The sequence below is a fragment of the Centropristis striata genome, chromosome 2, assembly GCF_030273125.1.
Source record: "Centropristis striata isolate RG_2023a ecotype Rhode Island chromosome 2, C.striata_1.0, whole genome shotgun sequence".
NCBI classification, from domain to species: Eukaryota; Metazoa; Chordata; class Actinopteri; order Perciformes; family Serranidae; genus Centropristis; species Centropristis striata.
The window spans coordinates 32,746,955-32,766,782 of record NC_081518.1 but is presented as its reverse complement, the minus strand read 5'-3'; the positions used below and the strand labels follow the sequence as shown (position 1 = coordinate 32,766,782).

Here is a 19,828-nt window from a genome sequence, read left to right as displayed (position 1 = left end):
GGTTCAAGTAGTGAGTGTGCTACACAGTTTTCTTACCATATAATACTCCTGTAGAAGAAATTTGCAAGCCGGAATAAAATACTTTGTTTTATATTTTTTACATTCTGTGGAAGTTTTCCCATCTCGAATGAATGTGCAGGAGTTAAGCCAAGGCAATCATTGAGTTCCTACCCCCCGCACTCAGAGAGGGACAGGGAGGAAGACAGAAAGAGAGAGATAAATTAAAGATAGTGAGAAAATGAGTAGATGAAAGGAGAATATTGCATGAGTAAAGATGGGAGACATTTTAACAATGAGAGAAAGAGAGAGAAAGATCCCTGAGCTCAGAGACGACGAGCATGCAGAGAAAAGTCAGATGGGACGGCAGGATCAGAGACAAAGAGTTCAAAAGTCAAAGCAAGAAATTGATAGCGGGGGAGAAGATGTTGGCTTTTTCAAGGCATGTACACATCTGCACACACGTGAGCATTTGTTTGTGTTCAGTGTGTTCTCAAAGAAACAATCAAAAAACTTACATGTGGCATTAGTGAGCCTAAAGGTGACCGACTTGTCCTCGATGTTACACACGTTGCGGACGGACACCTGGCATGTGTAATCAGCAAAGTCCTTGGGTCTGAGGTTCTTCAGCTTCAGCACCTTGGTCTCACCCTAGATCGGAAGAAACACACACAACATCATCATGCTGAAATATATTCTTAAAAAGAGACAATTCACATGGTATTTTATATAATATATAATAATCTAAAGATGAATCTAATATGATCACATTTCCGTTACATAACACATAACATTACATCAATGAGAAAGTCTCTTCTAGACTGGGTTGTAATCTTATGTAAAAGTCAATTCAATTTTTCATGAGCCGCAGTGTAATAAATAGGGTCACACACACACACACACACACACACACACACATATTGCATTTGTATATCTGACATGCCCTGATTATCAACTGAAGCATCTCAAATCTACATATGGAGTAATATGAATGATGAATTTCAAAAGGCTTTCACATGAGACCATTAGGAAAATGAAAGTGATCTGATTGGCAGTTCAAAAATAACAGCTAAATCCATCCGTCCTCCCTCTGACTATTCATAAAACAACGTGAGTTGCTGCTCCGGCAGCTCTCTCTGTGCCTCTTGTGTAGATATACACACACTCTCTTGGACACACAGAGGCAGTCACACATCTCTTTCAACATCACTGATGGTTTTCAGATCAAGACTTTGTATCTGATGCTGTCTAACTGCCTTCTGCTGCAGTAGGTGATGGGCCAACAGTGTCTTAGAGGCAGCCCTGGGAAGAGCTTTGCCGGCTGACTAATTGAACTCGAGGGGCGCTGCTCTGTGGCTGACAGACGCTTTGATAAGTGGAGAAAAAGGGAGCAGTTGTGCTAACGTAACAATTGTGCACTAAAGTGCTTCTGCTATCACTCGTTTCTCCTGTTTTCACCATACAAACAACAATTACCTGATTTACTTTGATACTGAAGATAAGCTGACAAAGTTTAAGGAGTGACTGTTTTTTAGGTCTCGTCCCCCACAGTTACTGTTGTAGCGCCTGTCAAGCTTTCTGTTCTTACACAGCTCAAATACAGCTTATGCTGGTAATGGGGGATATTTGTCCCTTGAAATGCTTAGTCATATAGTGACAATGGCCCATTGGTAGATAAAAGCAGGCTTCCCATTTCTTAACAATGAGTGCAGGGTTGTTTTTTTTTTGCTGAAATTACTACTGTCAAACCAAGTTGCAACCCCTGGGTCTAGAAAATAAAGCCAATGCAGGATTCCCTTTTACCTGCATAATTGCCAGCAGGGGGCGAATCTTCTGGTTGCAAGAAAACAAACAAACAGAAAATGACTTATATTCCCACTTGATTTATTACCTCAGTAAACATTTTCCCAGTTAATTTACGGTCTCATCCACTGGTTTTAAGTTTTCTTCAAGACAGCATGATGTGCATTTTGTAAATTATGATTCCATTTAGAAAAAAAAACACAATAGCATAGTAGCAAGTGCTTTAAGTCATGGCTACCTTGTGGTTAATAGGATGCTACCACAGTTGTGTGTTTTCATCTTAAAACTTTGGCAGTTTTAAAGTTTTTCCAATTTCTTAGAAGTTCATTATAATATTTTGGTCTCCTTAAAATGTCTTGTTCAGTGTTGGGTTGTACTAAAAGACACCCTGCTGAGTTAGCTGTTCATTTTGAATTATTGCTGGGTAACCAAGCTAGCTAGCTCACACGTCTATTAAAAAAAAAAGATGGCGACAGCCAAAATGCCAAACTCAAGGCCTCAAAACAGTAGTCTACAGACCAGCATCTGACATCAACCGAGCTTCTTCCATTTATTTTATACAGTCCATATGACAAATAAATGTTATCACATTTAGCTAGCTAGCCAATCAAGCTAGCTAGATGAGTTCACTGACTTTTATTCTATATAACAGTTAGCTCACAAAGAAAGCAAGACTGAGGTTAGATTGACAATGCAGTTTTAACGTTACAAGTGAAAAAGTTATTAGGATAAGTATGATATGATGTACTACGAACTTAACATAATATCAAATAACTAATTTGGTTGAGGTTGATAAACTTCCCAAAATAAAATAAAGAGCAGAGTGGAGCCATAATGTTACCATAACTCCAACACAGCTTAAGGACCAGCTGGAAACTGAGCAGGGCTTTTTTTTCTATTTTTTTTTAAATTAACCTGGTTCGGCAAGGGTAACAACTTAAACAATGCTAATGTAAACCCTCAAAGAAAGATTTCACTCATAAAGTGACCATTTGTATATCAATTGATCACCCTGTGTTACCTTGTATTCTTGAAGAAAACTGTTTTTCTCACAGACTTCCACTGTAAATTAACTAAATCCTAGTTGAATTGAAGTGCTTTGGGGCCGCATTTAACAATAACAAAACTACATTGAAACATCCATTTACAAATTTTCCCACTACTTATCTGAAAAATGCATGTGATTGGGTCTTACAGAGCATACAACTGGAAAAATGAGACCTTGATTTTCTTGCAAAAGTTTTGTGAGAGTTTGAAATCAATATTTTGATATAGTTTTGCTTTTGTTAAGCCTGGACTCGCCTTCCTTTCAATTAAGGATTTACTATGCAAGAATTCAAGGTAACACCGGAATTAGTAATAGCCTTCAAATGGTCATTTTAAGGGTGAAGTTTTACTTTAATGTTAGTTATAAAGTATTTGGAAAACAAACTTAATTAAAGGAATTTAGAGTGAACGATTTTTCTCAAGTCAAGGGTAAAAGGAGAACATAATTCAGTGTGGAGAATGTTGTGAGGCACTGAAAGCTGGAAGTGACGGCAAACCTGGCCGTGTGTCTGCACTGTGCATGTGTTTATGTGTACCTGGGTATAAAGCGGTTCATAGATGTCCACTCCTTGGTCCTTGCTCTGTTCGATGAGCATGTTCCCCCGTTTCCAGATGAACCGTGCAGGAGGGTTGGAGTTGACGGTGCAGCGCAGGAACACTGTCTTCTCCTGGTAGTAACTGCCACGCACATCGCTGATGGTCTGGTGCACCGTCAGAACAGGTGTGTCAAGGTCTGCAATACCAAAAATTAATAAATAAAGTCATGTAAGGGGAGAGTATTGGTTATTACAGCCCAGAAGCTTGCTCAAAAAGACTTTATTGGGGCACATACAAAAATACACAGCAAGTAAACCACAGTTTTATAAAAGCACAAATTCTTCAGAGTATACCAAGTTAAAATAACCTTCAGCTTGTATGATGTTGTTGCCTTTTCTGTGCAAAACATTGGCAGTATTATGTGTGGCAGGGATGGGATTTGGTAACTGGGACACAACTGTAAATAAGGGCAAACAAGTGCTGTTTGTTGGCTGAATTGCCCACCCACACTGACCAAAACTGTCCAAACAGTTGCCTATTGATCATGGCTTCTAACAAGCACAAATGTCCAAACAATCTGTGCGTTCCTGCCATTTCCCCTCTCTGGCTGTGACTCTCTCACACATTATTTTTTATATATTTCTTCTGTCATTTTTATCTCTTGCCTCGTTTCCCTGCGTATTTCCTTCATGGGAGTGTCATCTCCCCTTTTCCTCCACTGGATAGGATTTCAGCTGCTGTCACGAGCATGGAGGCTGCTCTCCCCTGGTTTCTGCCATCTCTCCAAAACTCAGTGCCACTTTCACTCCTCATCACCATCCCTCCCTCTCTCTATCCCCTCCTCCTCGCTCCTTGCCTCCTATCTCTCACAGGACAGAGTTGTGTGTGTGTGTAATCCCGATTCTTTGCAGCCCAATTGGAATGTTGCGGACTTCAAACATCATGAAAACAATTTCTGCCAACAGCAGGGTAGCCTTTTCCCCCCTTTTCCCAGCCTTTTTATTTTAACCTCTCTCCTTCCCTTTTCTCACCTCTTTGCCCCTGTCCCTCATTTCCTTTCTCCCGTGTCAAACCAGCTGCACCCTATCAAGAAAAGCATGGTGCAAGCTGTAGAAAAGAGGTGAGCTATGTTCGTTACTTTTAGCAGAGCGTGGTCCTATGTAACAGCGGAAAAAGGGAGGTATTTGTATTTAATATATCTTTAGACATTTCAGAAAAAACACAATGTGGATAAGCATGCTTGATTTTTGACTGCCGTTGAAAAGGGCACAGCTGTCACACGAGGGCTGTGTCTTACACAGACACAGACACACACACACACACACACGCTTCTGGACCTGCATCTAAGTGTGTGCAGCTTTAGCACATCAGAGCACTTTTGTAGTTTGAAGGTTAGAGCTCCGGGAAAAAAAAGACTGGCATATAAACACACGGAGGCAACTTGAAGTGTCGTTCAGGTGATTTCTGTGACTTCAAATATATATATATATATATATATATATATATATATATATATATATTGTATGTGAGCAGCTTCCTTCTTTTTAAAATGAAAGGTGAGTCACAAGGGCATGGGAATATTTTCCAAATCGTAGGGTGTGGTATAACCATCTTGCATGCTTCTGAAGCTAGGTACAGTGTGCAGAAACCGTGCCTGAATGTGACGGGAAAGAAGGGTGAGTCAGAATGGGAACGACACTGAAACTATCATGTGAACACTTGTGACTACAGATGTTTCATCAAATCATCATCACAATAGTTTAACAAAAAAAAATCAAAGCTGCAAAATTTGCTGAAGGGTTTTGACGTCACATTTCTGTGTATTCCATCCTTTTGAATATTCTGACTGCATTTATTGTGATATTTGTGCATAGAACTAAGGAACATACTGAATATGCAAAAGCAAAAAACCCTCAACCAGCTCAATTCAACCAACATCTATATAAAGTTCCCTATGCTTATTAAGAAAATGATAATACATTGAATGGATATGTTCAGATATTATTTTGTGGTTACACATTTTATTGTGAAATAGTACAAAACAGTCATTCATTCTGCATTTGAAAACACTATATTTGTGCTTTATACACAGTGTCTGACCTGGATAAGCTGCTTACTCTAATGCAGTGAAGTATGTTTGTGTGTGTGTTATTTGAGATTTTCTCAGTGATTCAATAGTACTGTGCTCTGTGAAGTGCTCACCTGTTTCCATTCCTTTCATCCCCCAGTGGACACCCTCATTTATAAAACGACAACCCACAGATTGGGACAAAAGGCCCAGCAGGAAACCAGACACTGAGATACTACCAGTCTCTCTAAAAGCTTCTGCCAGCAACAGGCCATCAAACCTGGGCAGCTATCAAAGATATCTGTCTCTTGGTTCTGCAACGTGTGCATGTGTGTGTGAAAGAGATCTGGCAAAAGGACCAGACACCTTTGTACACTTCAATGTGTGAATGCATACGTATGTGGGTGTGTATTTGTCCAAGACTGGCACAGGATTTTCTGTATGATTTTCACAGATCATTTAGCAGCACTGAGGGAATCCTAGCTGACTAATGCTCCAGTAGTGTGTGTGTGTGTGTGTGTGTGTGTGTGTGTGTGCTGTGTTTGTGTGTCATAGAGAGTGAGTGAGAGTGACTATCTGCTGTCATTCTGTCTGTTTTGTGACACTATGAATGGGGTAAATGTGGAGAAAGTGGAAAGTGACAGATTGACACAGACAGAAGCAGATACAGACAAGTAGATTCTCAAGCACATCACACAACTTTAAATGGGCAAACACTGTGGAGTCACCCAGAGGGCCACATTGTATGTTTACTTATGTCTTACAGAAAAACCTCATCCACTTATAGTATCAACACACTCAGGTGAAATTGTGAAGTGCAAAAAAAAAAGAAAACTAAATTTATGTTCAACATGGATGGATGACTAAACGGGCTCAGGCCCTGGCCCCACCCCCCATGGTTCACCCGCAAAATGCTACTCGAAGAGACATGTACCACAGTAAACAAGGAAAATGCAAGATGACCACAAAAATCCACAAATGACTACAAAGAGACACAAAATGACTACAAAGAGACAGAAAAAAATCAAAAACGATTCAAAATGACTAAAAAAAGACACAACATGACTACAAAGGGACAGCAAACAAAATGACTAAAAAAGACACAAGAAAAACAACAAAAAGTGACACAAAATGACTAACAGGCACAAGAAGACCACAAATTGAACAAATGACAACAATGAGACGGATACCATAAAAATGAACAAAAAGACACAGAATTACCAAAGAAAGATACAAATGGACCAAAAAACTACCAAGAAAGTCACAAAATTAACAACAAGAGACACAACAAAAGTGTCCAAAAAAAGACACAAGACTACAAAGAAAGATGGCTATAGGAAACACAAATAACTACAAAGTGACACAATATAAAAGATGCATTACAACTACAAAGAAGCAGAACCTGTTGTTCCTATGTAGAGGTGGGGGTGCTTTTGCATGTGTGTGCCGGGGGGCCAAATGTTTGAAGTTGTTTGACATGACAACTCACCCATTGGAACACAAAAAAGTCATATTTGAACATATCTTTACTGAGGTCATGGATAAAATGATGAATACTTCTGCAGTTTTTCTGTTTTGTTCACATGTCAATTGTGTTGTTAAAGCTTTTACAACCCCAGCTCCCAGGGTGGCTCTAACTTTACTTTTCTAGTTTGGGCTCTTAAGTAAATAGAGACACAAGATGAAACTGCAAGTATACAGAAACACAATATGAAACTTTAATGAAGCTTCTGATTTCCCCAACGTCCTGCCTTTACACACAGCTTAGATCAATTGCACTGCACTGCTTTTGTTAGCCACAGCTTTTAATGCACATCTACGCTTTCAAATTTCAGGCTGCACTGAGGGTCTGCCGTTGTTTCAGCATTGACACCACACAGTGGTGCTGACACAAAGACATTTCAGTTCTCCATTACAGTGTGGCCCTTAACTTGGACATGAAAACATGTGGAGAAAGCACAAAGTGAAATTTTGAAGTTTATAACATGGATCCAAGACAAGTCTTTGCATGTTTGCTTTGATTTTTTCCTGTTTTAAATCTGTTGATTTGGGGGTATTAAGAAGGCATATTAGTCTTTTATTTTTTTTTACATATTATACTCATTTTCTGATTCATATGTGTATTTGGTGCTTTAATGTTCAAAAAACACTTTATTATTCTCATAGTGCACACTGCTGCTGCACCTCTGTTCTTCCTGAAAGCCCTTGTCTCTTTAAGCACTCACAAAAAAAGCCCAGTCTGCTCTGATTGGTCAGCATTTCACACCAATTTTCCCACATCTGAGCTCTCACCATGTCTGTCAACGCCCGAGGAATGACCACAATGGAGTATCGCAGCACTTTGTACCATGAAAATAACCAAACAAAGCCTTTAAACCATAATCTACACAATCAAACATGTTCCAGCAGGAATGTGGTCCAAAATTGTGGCAAGAAGATTAACACTGGCAACCCAGATTCCCTGACATTAAAATATATCTACATGTAGCAGTGTATGTAATGTTAATAGATAGAAATTTGTCTCAAGCTGAAGTAACCCCAGTCGGGAAGCTGAGGCTTTTGCTCACAGGGATAACTTTTTATGAATATTTACCTCTTTATTTAACACTTTGGCCACATTCAATTTGAACATCTCTTTGCTGCATGTCTTCCCCTCTGTCTTCCCCTTCCATTCTCTCCCTCACTATCATATAAAGTATAAAAAAGCCGGAAAAGTTATCTTAAAAAAAACAACCCAATAGTCCTATCACTTCTATTCATATTTAAATCTACAGGGTCACAGTTAAAGAGTTTACCATAGTTACCTAGGCTACCTTGGACAGCATGAACAGGCAGCAGATGGAAAGTGGAAAAAAAAAAGTTCCTTTATCTACTATTGTATGAGCTCTCTAACATTGACATAATGGCAAACACCTCAGTTTAAATCACACTTCATGAATAAATTTGACTTTGCTTCATTTACATTTTTTTGATAAAGAAAATACAAAAAAAAAAAATGCATATCTCTGGCATGCTGGCTTATCTAGTTGACACAAATTTATTCAGGAAGGGCAATTCAACACTGTTTTATACAGTCCTGATCAGGCAACCAGATCCTGTTAGACCAGCTGCCTGTTAATGAAATCCCTTTATCATTACACACAAACACTATCAGGTATTTTACTTATTTGCTAAAAAATATTCTCAGGTCCCAGTTCATCTCAATTATATTAAAAAGTGAAGCAGGAAACCCTCTCATACGACAGAATGTGCTTCAGGTATTCCCTGGAGGGTGAGACAGAGTGCAATTTTGGTCAGGTATTCCAATTATGTTTGCTCTTGAAAATGATGTTTGTTGTTTTGATACAAATTTCAGGGTACACTAACTAGCAGAGAGAAGCGCTCCTGTACAGATTTTGTTTGCTTGTCTGTCATCTGAGGAATCAAATGATCAGAATTGTGATTAGAATTACAAACTGTGGATGTCTACGACTGCGCTGCAAGCAAATGCAATAAACCCAGTGGAGAGAATGCATGGCAACAACAAGAAAAAGCTCCTTTTTTCTTTATTTACCATCTGACGTTTTTAATTTATCTTATTTTAAAATGGTTTCATAACCTTGTTCCAAACCTCTATATAACCCTGGAAACAGATTAAATCTCGAATGACAATGTGGAATTTCATTTCACAGACCTTTTTATATATGTACAGTTTTTTTATAGACTCCCGGTAATATGTTTGCATACCACAACTTCTTCCCAATCACACCTCAAATATCCTGCTGAAATAACCTATGTAACCATGGCGACAATGGAAACAGAGATTTACTCAGAAGCAATCTATCTGAGCGGTCAGGGTTGACCGAGTGTGTTTTTGTAACAAGTTGACCTCTGCTGGGTGCTTTCCCCTGCAGGAGGACGCCCTGGACTCCAAATCCTCTTTGATTTCCAATAACATGTCCTGTACTCTAATAGCTCTCCAGGAGTAGACGGCCATTAGGGGACCAAAGAGAAGATGACAGGTTCAATTGAGTGTGAGCGTGCAATGGAGGAGAATAAGGTGTGTGTGGATGGGTGGGGGAGGGGATGTGATTGTGTTAGGATAGCCATATCTTTAGTATCCATTGTACGACACATAATAGTAAAGCGGGAAAGAACACATTGTACCAACACTGAGAACATGCACTGCAAAAAAGCCAACTTGTATTTTTTGGCCTAAAACAGTGATTTAATTTGGTAAAACTTGGAAATATAAATTACTGACATTTAGGGTAATAATGTGAGTTAGTACAACAAAGGAAGCCAGTTGTCTGCTCAAAAACAAGTTTGTGAGTTGTTGTTACTTATATCTTTAAGTTGGGGTTCAAAACAAGGGACAATAGTTCTGCTAACTCTTATTTCTTTGTTGTGAAATTTGGTCATTAGCGAAAGCTAGCGGCTAACTGATGCTAGTGGTGCTGTTTGTTACAGCTACAAGAGTAGCCATTAGCGTATCAATGCTAACTCAAAATTGTGGTCACAACATTAGCTAACATTCATAGCGGCTTTACAATCGTGCCAGAGAAATTCAGAGAAAATATTTAGTTTAATTGTCCAATTTAAAATTGTATCAAAGTTTGTTGCCTTGAAATTTTGAGTTCACCCAACTTTTCTTTTTTTGCAGTGTGGCTGATCAAATTAGAATGTGGAGTTTCTTCTCCAACACCTTAAAAAAGTGATCTAAAGGGATCTATGAGCTGACATGAGAGAAGATAAACAGGAACAGCCTTCATGTATTTTATCGTACTGACACACCCCTTTATTGTAAATCTGTAGGTGATTGGACACAGCAGTTGATAGGACTGATACTAAATATATGGCAACTTCTAGTGGTCAGAAAATTAAAGATATACACTCACCAGCCACTTTATTAGGTGAAGTGTGTACCTGATAAAGCGGCGGTGTGGTCTTCTGCTGCTGTAGCCCATCTTGAAGGTTGAACATTTTGTCCGTTCAGGGATGGTCTCCTGCATACCTTGGTTGTAACGAGTGGTTATTTGAGCTACTGTTGCCTTTCTATCATCATTCTCCTCTGACCTCTGGCATCAACAAGGCATTTTGGCTCATTGAATATTTTCTCTTTTTTTCAGACCATTCTCTGTAAACACTAGAGATGTTTGTAGATCAGCAGTTTGTGAAATACTCAGACCAGCCCGCCTGACACCAACAACCATGCCACGTTCACTATATATCTTTTCTTCCCTCATTCTGATGCTCACTTTGAACTTCAGCAACTTGTCTTCACCATGTCAACATGCCTAAATGCATTGAGCTGATTAGATGTCTGTGTTAACGAGCAGTTGAACAGGTGTACATAATAAAGTGGCAGATGAGTGTATATCAACTCAAGAGTCCCAAGGTTAACTTTGACTTTGTTTTCAGATTCTTCATAAAATGAGTGGAATATGTGGGTTTGATTGACAAAAGAACTATAAACAACTTCTGACAGTAATTAGAAATGATCTCTCTTAATTATATTGTTTTCCTCAGTAATCTGCATTAAGGCGATAATATCTTCTTTTAGCAATGAATACATTTTAACTGACGTTCATCATTCAGTCACATGAAGTTGAAAAGAAAATATTTTTTTATATATATATATAAAATGATTATCACCTGGACAACATGGTCTAAATGAAAATGTAAACACTTGTAAAATGTGTTGCTGATGATTTAACTGAATTCAAAGTTGCCAGCAAAATGCTAAAGTCTGCATGCTAACATGCTCACACTGTCAATGCTAATATTCTGATGTTTAGTAGTTACAACCTAGTTGCCAAAATAATGATGAATCTTTACATTTTTGTACATTAAGACATAAAAACCATTAAATAAAATAAAAATTCATGCAAAAACTTGATTGATTGATTTTTTTTGGCCAGATGATGGTAAATACTTCTGTTCTGTAACTGCTGGGAAACTCCTTTATTGTTCTAATACGTAGGAAAGCTTTTTCTGGATGCTCTAGGTCTCTAGTTTGTGGTTTTAAAGTTTCATGAGGCTTTGATTATCCTAGAAGTCACAACAGGTCAGGTTTTCTACAGTGAGCACAAGTTTCAAAAAAAATGTTTTCACTGCAATGAAATGGCTAATATGAGGACTATCATCATCACACATTAATCAATTTTGGTTCATTAAATCCACAAGAGTCTCAGCTTTCGAGTGATATCCAATTTATGCAAGTCAGAGAGTGTTTAGGGATTAGGTATGCAGAAATAGTCAAACACAAAATGCCAAAAAATAATACATTTGTACTTCATGAAACAAATTGCATGATGGTTGCCTCAAACTACATGGGATTTCATATGATACCAGCATCTTACCAGTAGCTTTAAAACTGAGCCCACTACAGCCTCTGAAAAAAAGTCAGCAAAAAGTTTTGGCTGTCGGAATGCTAAAGGGTTAAAGTATTCAATTTCAACACACAAGTTATTTTTTTTGAGCCATCTGGGTTAGATGTCGCTGGATTGGATGCTACACTGCTACAGTATATAGCATGGACTTTTATCTGGATATAGAGATGCAAGCATGCGGCCACAGTATTCATATGATCAGCTCACTGATGTTATATAAATTCATGAAAATCATTGAAGATAAATTGGGCTGACAAGGACAGCAAAGATAGTATTTTCTGATTATGTGATGGACGCTTGGATGTAATCAGAACTGGTACATAAATCTAAAAAACAAAAATAAAAAAAGAGCAATAGGAATGTAGAAAACAGCTAAAAATCAGTTTCTATAGACAAAAAGTCCAAACATATTTCAGTCTGCAGTAATAAGCGATCATCACACCAGCTAGAGAAAAAACGACCAACTCTGTCTGACTCTTATTTTCTCTTGCACACTCACATGTACACACACATACACACACATAGCCTTATAGGCTATCTACTACACACACACACACACACACACACAGTGAACAGCCTGTGCATACAGAGAGACACAAACAGAAGCAGACTTGCCGTTTGATCCAGCTTCGCATCTCGTCAATTATTCAGCATTCTGCTCATAGACATCGCCTTAAAGAGGACATAAAACATGCACGAGGCCCACATTTGGAAATAACGAGAACATTGCCTGTATTTAAAATGCAATGTTAGAAGTAAAGATTGATTTAGGCAGATTCCTGCTAGTTTTTTTTTTTTAAAGTATAACGACAAAAATCACTGGTCTTTTGCATTTTTAACCCCGCTAATCATGGGCCTGTGTCTTTTCTTCTTCATTAACGTTAGATGTTGGACAAAAGCAAATGAGAGAAGAGAGATGAATGTGATTAATATGAGAAGATGTTTTTCAGCATTATTAATATGTATACAATCAGAGGAATTGGATCTAAATAAATGATTGCCGCAATGAACATCAGCAATGTGATTTGTCTAAGTACAGGCCCTTTGCAGAGAAAAAAAAATGGAGTTCTTTTATAATGAAAAAAATCCATACAGAGTATTAGATCAAAACAAAATGATGAGAGAAGAATATAGAGAAAACACGAATAGATACAAGAGGACGATGGATTACTTACCTATGATTAGCTTTGGATAGCAACTAAAAGAATGAGATTATGGCTACAAGCGATCAGAATGAGTTCCTGAGGAGCTTAGACATCCAGAGGTAGCTCAGAGTAGAACCACTGCTTCTTTGTATCGAAAGGCGGCAGTTTAAGTTGGGTAAAATATTTAGAAATACAAACAATGCAACATAAAAAATACTATACAACAAAACTATAAAATACTAGTGAGAAAATACCATACAACAAACAGGAGTGGAATATGATATTTATAAGACAGAAAGTGATGGTGCTTAGCCTGCTGCCCCAGCAACTCTGCCCCAGATAAGTGTAAGAAAATGAATGGATGATAGATTTCTTAAAATCATTAACATCTATTTTCTATTTATATATTATTATTATTATTATTATTATTATTATTATTATAATTATTATTATTATGTCAAAAGTTTGGACAAAAAAAGTGTTAAACAAACCAGAACATATTTTAAATTCCTCAGTTGTCACCTTCTGCTCTGATGGTCTCAAACACATTAAGAAGGCAATAAATTCCACAAATAACTCTTGACAAGGCACATCTGCAAATAAAAACCATTAAAGTTGAGCAGTTCATGAATTTGACTGAGAGAATAAAAGAAGTGTGCAAAGCTGTCATCAAAACAAGAGGTGGCTACTTTTCACTCGATCCACATGTGTTATTTCATAGTTTCGATGTATTCAGTATTAATCTACAATGTTGAAAATAATAAAAATAAAGAAAAACAATTGAATGAGAATGTGTGTACAAACGTTGGACTGGTACTGTATATGCAAACAGTGCTTAACAAATTTATTAGACCACCTGCCATAAAAATATTTTTGAAATCTTTCAAAAACTTGTTTAAAAGTTAAAATATTATTGTTATTTATTTGGCAAATAACAAACTGAATTCACCTTTTTAAAACCATATTAGAGCCGGCTCACTGGGCTTCTCTGAGAAGTCAGAAATGAATCAAGCAGAACATTCAACCACTAAAACTAATTTTTCTGTTAAGGGATGCAAGTAAATAACTATGATTTGACATCTTAATCAAACAATTATAATGTGCTTCATTGTTTTTACAGTTTTTTTGTAAAACATTAAATTTGAAACTTCATGCATAACAATAATATTTATATTTTAGCTTCTACATACTGGTGTATTAACCAGTCCAGAAAGATAAAAAATGATGTTGGTAATTACTAATGCTGTTTTTAGTCAGTTCAGTTGCTCATTATAGAGCTAATGTAAGACTTCCCTGAGCACAAGACTCTTTACTTTTTGCTGCAACCATCCTTTAACTCTCCTAACTGCAGTCCACCTGTGTATTCACAGGCAGCATCCAGTGTTACATCCTGTGTTGTTAGCTTTAACAGATAGGCACAGGAGCTTGTGTTAAGAGGAATTACACGATGAATCTTCCCCCAAACTAACACCCGTGAATTTGCTGAAAATGGCGCATTTTCGTTGAGCCAGCGCGTTATGTACAAGCCTTAATTATGCTTTTGTCAGCAAAGAGCCTGGGAAATGGTATTAAACATTCATGATGGTGCGACTCTATTATTTTAGGCCATAAAAAGACTAATTTGGGCATGGTTATTTACCCTGAGTGTGACAGTGTAGCTGCACGGCGGCGGTGACAGCAATGAAGAGGGTTGTTAGGGGACAAAGAGGCCTCAGTTCACTTGCTTATCCTCCGGCTAAAATATCACATACACACAAAAACACACATGAAAACGTGCACGCTGTTATGCAATAGCATGGGCACACACATCCGGACATGCATATGGCTACACATAAGTATGTGTTCAGCTAGAAAATACACACACAAACTCCTCAGGGCCCGAATAACACAGGGGCTGCAGCCCCCGAGGGCAAAAACAAGAAAGTCCTTCCGTGTCCATGTAAGTGCTTTCTGAAGTGATCTATGGGGAGCAGAGTGGATAAAGGATGCCCTTCTTACTTCTTCTGTGGTCATATGGACGCCTGGGTCACGGTATAACAGCTGCATCTCAGTGTGAGCAGTGTTTTGATGGCAGGTTTGAGAAAACCAGCATGATGACATAAAAATTGTGATTTACTGTTCCTTAAAGTTGTCAGAGACAGAACCATGCAGTGCAGTGTACATATGCACCAATGTGGGGGCACAAGCAGGCGACACATGTGTAGTGCAGAACCTCTTGATTTACTGTATATTTAATTAGCTATGTGGCATGCAGGGCACTTTGGAGCACAGCAATAGAGCGTATGGAGAACACATATAGCCATACACACAGCCCTATAGGCTGCTGCTGCTCCGAGAAATGATCAAATTGCTTGTGTTTTATTGTGTTGTGCTGCGGGCCGAACACTAGACTCTGGGGCAATCTGCACAATGCCTTTATTAAAACAACTCTAGACCACTTCTGTGGATTCCCGCTCAGAAACCGGAGTGGTATTCTGGCACAACTTCATTTTCATTGTCTCCTGGTTAACAGCAGACAGAGAGTAAATAAATAAATAAGAGCTCGGTAACTCCCGAGTGAACAACAGGCTGAAAACTCAGAATGTACCAGTCTCACTGACAAGTTTTTGTAGTTGACGAAGATGTTTTACAAACTTTAAAACAAAGAAGAATTTTTGTGGAGAGGCATATGGTAGTAGAATATCTTGATAATATTTTTTTCACCCTGACTTACTGATAACAAGAAAACAAAATCAAAAAACAATAAAACCATCCATCCATTATCTTTAACGCTTATGCAAACTTGGTTTGCGGGCTCAACGGATCCCAGCTGACACTGGGTGAGAGGTGGGGCCCTGTCCAGACTATCACAGGGCAGACACATAGAGGCAATTGGCAATTTAGAGTCACCAATTAAACCTAAGTGCATGTTTTTGGTAGTCGAACCAGCAACCCTCTTGCTGTGAGGCAAGAGTGCTAACCACTACACCACCGTGTAGCCCTGAGTTTTTGGTTTTACTTGGCTTATCTTCATCAAACAAAAACTGGTGTGGAGTTTCAAGCCAATACTCTAGAGGGAAATTGACAACAGGACTTTGTGAAACTTCATTGGTATGAAACAGATAGAGAACAGGAAGTGCTGAATCATTTAAAAAAACATTCATGACTTTTACTTGTAGAGTTCGTGTGAAGCCATAAGCTGACTGTACAAAGTTGTGGTCACTGTTAAGTAGAAGACAAGGATACTCAGCTGCTGTTAACACCCCTGTGGTTGGTCCAGTAACCACATCCTCTGAGGCTAAATGAAGCCAATCATTTACTGATTCTCCATCTTCGTTTATCTCCCATTAGGGAGGTGCTTAAGATTCATCCACACATGCACAAACAGACTGACTGCTGGACTGCTCAGCTCAAACTCCTCAGTCTGACAAGACTGAAGTACTTTGCAATATCTCAAGTTACTTAAAAACCTTTATGTGCAATATCTCCACACTAACCACATGTCATAATCATCCCCGGTCAGTCCATATCTACCACTCTGCACCTTACACTGTCAACTGCTTAATACTGGACTACGGCTTTTACTTTGTACTTAAGTACTTTATATTATTTATTTCTGTACCATACTATTTTCTATTGCTCTTTTTGTACTATTGTTGAATCTAACATGTCATTTTTGTGAATGCACGCGCCTTGTGAGAATGGCAAAACTGCAATTTCATTGTGCCTGCACAATGACTATAAAGTTCTTGAATTTAAGTGCCATGTCTGTGAAGTTCGGCTTGCACAGTGGCAATGCCAGTGTTAGCCAAAAGGGCAAATTTCAACTTATGTCCCTTGGCCAGATGTTAAATTAGCCAGGAGGGCTGTTTCTAGAGGAGATATAAAGTCCCCCTCCACTCAAAAATTTAATTTATCTATGTTTGTGTACCCTTAAATGTCTGACCTCGACTATACTGACTTGAAGTGCAATCTGTGCAAAGTGTCACTGGAGAAATATTCTCAAATTCCTCGACAGAAGGGGGAAATGTCTGTGCACTTCCCCAAATTCTGGGATTCCAACCTACGCCATGCTAGTTAGATTATCACAACAAGCTAAAGAAACCCTGAAACAACTGTTGCAGAGGGGACTTGTCAGTACAGAGAGTGAAAACACACTGTAATATTGTAAAAGTTACTGTCATATGTTTCACAACCACTAAAGCTGAGTCAGGCACTGCCAGTTAATAAACATAAAGATGCTAACTACATGTATTGTTCTGATATGTCCGCTAGTTGCCAACTTTAATGCACAACAGACTCTTCAACTCTTCCTTTCCAAAGCTGCACTTTGAGGAAAATTTGACCAAAGTTCTATATTGGGTTGTTAATTAAATTCCAGCCAATTCGGTGTTATAATGACACAGTGATGATTGGAAAATACAATGATAGGTCAGTGTCAGTGTAAATTACCTAAATAGCTGGTCGATACAAATACTATTGACGTTGTGTTAATAAGCAGAGATGTAACAGTTACACATGTGCTAATAATGGGCCACAGCCTATGCTATAAATATAACTCAGTGTCCAATACTATTATCCCCTCACAATGAGTTCTCAGAGACCTGGAGCAAAGGTATCACCCAGTATCGTTACCATCTCATACCCAGCAGGTCAATGGTTCAGCAGTTCTCAGTAGCAGCTAATAACAAATCTGACCAAAACGCCCTCGAGCAAGACACTGAACCCACCTGCTCACTCAATAATGAACAGCTTCAGCTTAAATCTTTAAATGTACATTTGGGGATAAAGCACTAATACCTTTTATGTTACCCTAAAAAGAAATATGAGGTCATGTTATACCATGTTTGTGACTTTAGTTCTATAGTTGTCCCCTTATGAACCATTAGTGAGGGACTGGGAATTGGCACACATGTCTTTTTTCTATACTGCAGCTGCATTAACCATTTATGTATTCTTTACCTGGGGGAATTAACACATGATCTTTATGACCTTTGCTATGCTTTATGTGGTCAAAGGTTGCAGGACGTCTGAGTTTTTCACAGTAATGCAGTATTATGAGCTTCACAGCGGGTGCTTGTGTCAGAGCACAATTCAATTTACTTGACAAATATGTGTGAAATACTATAAATTGGTGCAATATACAACAAGGACACTCATAGCTGGCTAAGTAAATAAATAAATATGATTACATTTGATGAAAGGATGAAATTAAAAGCCAGTGAAACACACTCTTTGTACACAACAGTGTGGTCTTTTGGTATGTCCAGGTATATTGCTCAAGTTGTTATCTTGTCTGCTTTAGTGTAGTCTTACAAGAGTTATAGTTGTTTTTTTTGATAGAGACATCAGTTTGCCCGTATTTTGTTATCCGACAAAAACTTGGTTTGTGAAAAGCCAGCAAGACCACAATAACAACAGAGCGAGTTCTGGGACATCTAAGTGTGTGTGACCTTACAGAGAGGACAAAGTACCTCTCTCACATAGTCGTAGTACCCCACCATGAAGGATCTCCTCTACACCAAAATATGGCTTTCCAGACCACCAACAGTCCTCCAAGTGTTATTGTAGAAACTGCCCACGGCAAAACTATTCACAGAGGTTATTAGGCAACACTTTGAGATAGAATAACCCCTCATGCCTGTAGCTGTGATGGTTATTGCCCTCTCTACAGACTGATTTGTGTGGCACTCACCAGCACCAGCTCCGCCTGCACTCACAAAGTGCTGAGCTAGCTCACTTTTAACAAAATTTAACACCTTGGCTTTGTGGTAGTGCACCCAAAGGATACCTGTTTGAGATTTCTGCTGGGTTTATATTCTGGTTTATTTCCTGCTTTCTTTACATTTTTATCTCTTTGTGTCTCTTACAGTTTTTCTGTCTACAGACACAGAGACTTTTTGCCAGACTGAAGCTCTTGCAAAAGTTTCACAGACCTGGTTTGAACAGATTTTGGGACAGGAAGTACATGTGCTGTATCTGTCACTCACATAGACTGTATATAAATAAGGTCACTCACCTTGGACTCAGGTTAAAAGCTTTATTTTAATCCGATATTGTGTGTGTGTATATATATATATATATATATATATATATATATATATATATACACTGGGTATAGTATATAATATATATAAAAATGCTCCAGTGAAGTGCTTTCAGCGGCAGTAAACAAAGTTCAGTGAGTCACCCTTCCTTCCATCACTATACATTATTCTCTGTATCTCAGTCTCTTCTAACTCAGAATCCCATCACTCTTTCAAGACTTCTTTTTCCTCAGCTGGACTGAAAGAGACAATGTTTGCTTGCAACTGATGCACAAAAATAAAACAAACAAAATTGCTAAATAATTGCCTCCTTAGGTAACACTGATACTGGTTTACTTACTCCATTGATAAGATATTTATCTATGGACACGTTTACTTGCTCTTTTTCTCCTCCCCACTTATAGTAAATGTAACACAAAGGCAGAGTCACTAAAGAAAAAAACAAACACATACCAGCTATGACTTTCTTTGTTCTTGTTATATATTTCTACATTTTCCTAATCTTGGATCTTTTCTATGTTTCATGGCCGTCTAATCCTCTAGTCCCTTCCCCTCTGTCTCCATCTTCATCCTATTTCAATTTTTCTATCTGCCGATACACAGGCTGTGAGCCTGCCCGGAGGCACCTCCCATACTTTATAACACTGCCTTCATTACCCAGCCCGCTGCAGCTGGCCATAAATGAAAAACTGAAGATGTGGGAGGAGGAAAGTAAAGGAGGAAGTGTGCGGAAGGAGAGGAATGTGTGAAAAACTACAAAATGAGTCAATTGTGAAAGAGATAGTGAGAATAGACATGGAGCAAGAGAGACTGAGAGTGAGTGAGAATGAGAGT

General features: G+C 38.4%; 1 protein-coding gene across 3 annotated transcripts in view; it reads right to left on the bottom strand.

Moving 5' to 3' along the window:
• The window catches only part of LOC131987720 (MAM domain-containing glycosylphosphatidylinositol anchor protein 1), a 224,345-nt gene that overhangs the window by 93,943 nt on the left and 110,574 nt on the right, over positions 1–19,828 (bottom strand). For all 3 annotated transcript variants that reach the window (XM_059352583.1, XM_059352575.1, XM_059352592.1), the window contains exons 5-6: positions 3,384–3,580; positions 516–648 (exon numbers count right to left, since the gene is read on the bottom strand). In XM_059352583.1, coding sequence (XP_059208566.1) covers positions 516–648; positions 3,384–3,580 — 330 coding nt within the window. The remainder of the gene's footprint in view (positions 1–515; positions 649–3,383; positions 3,581–19,828) is intronic.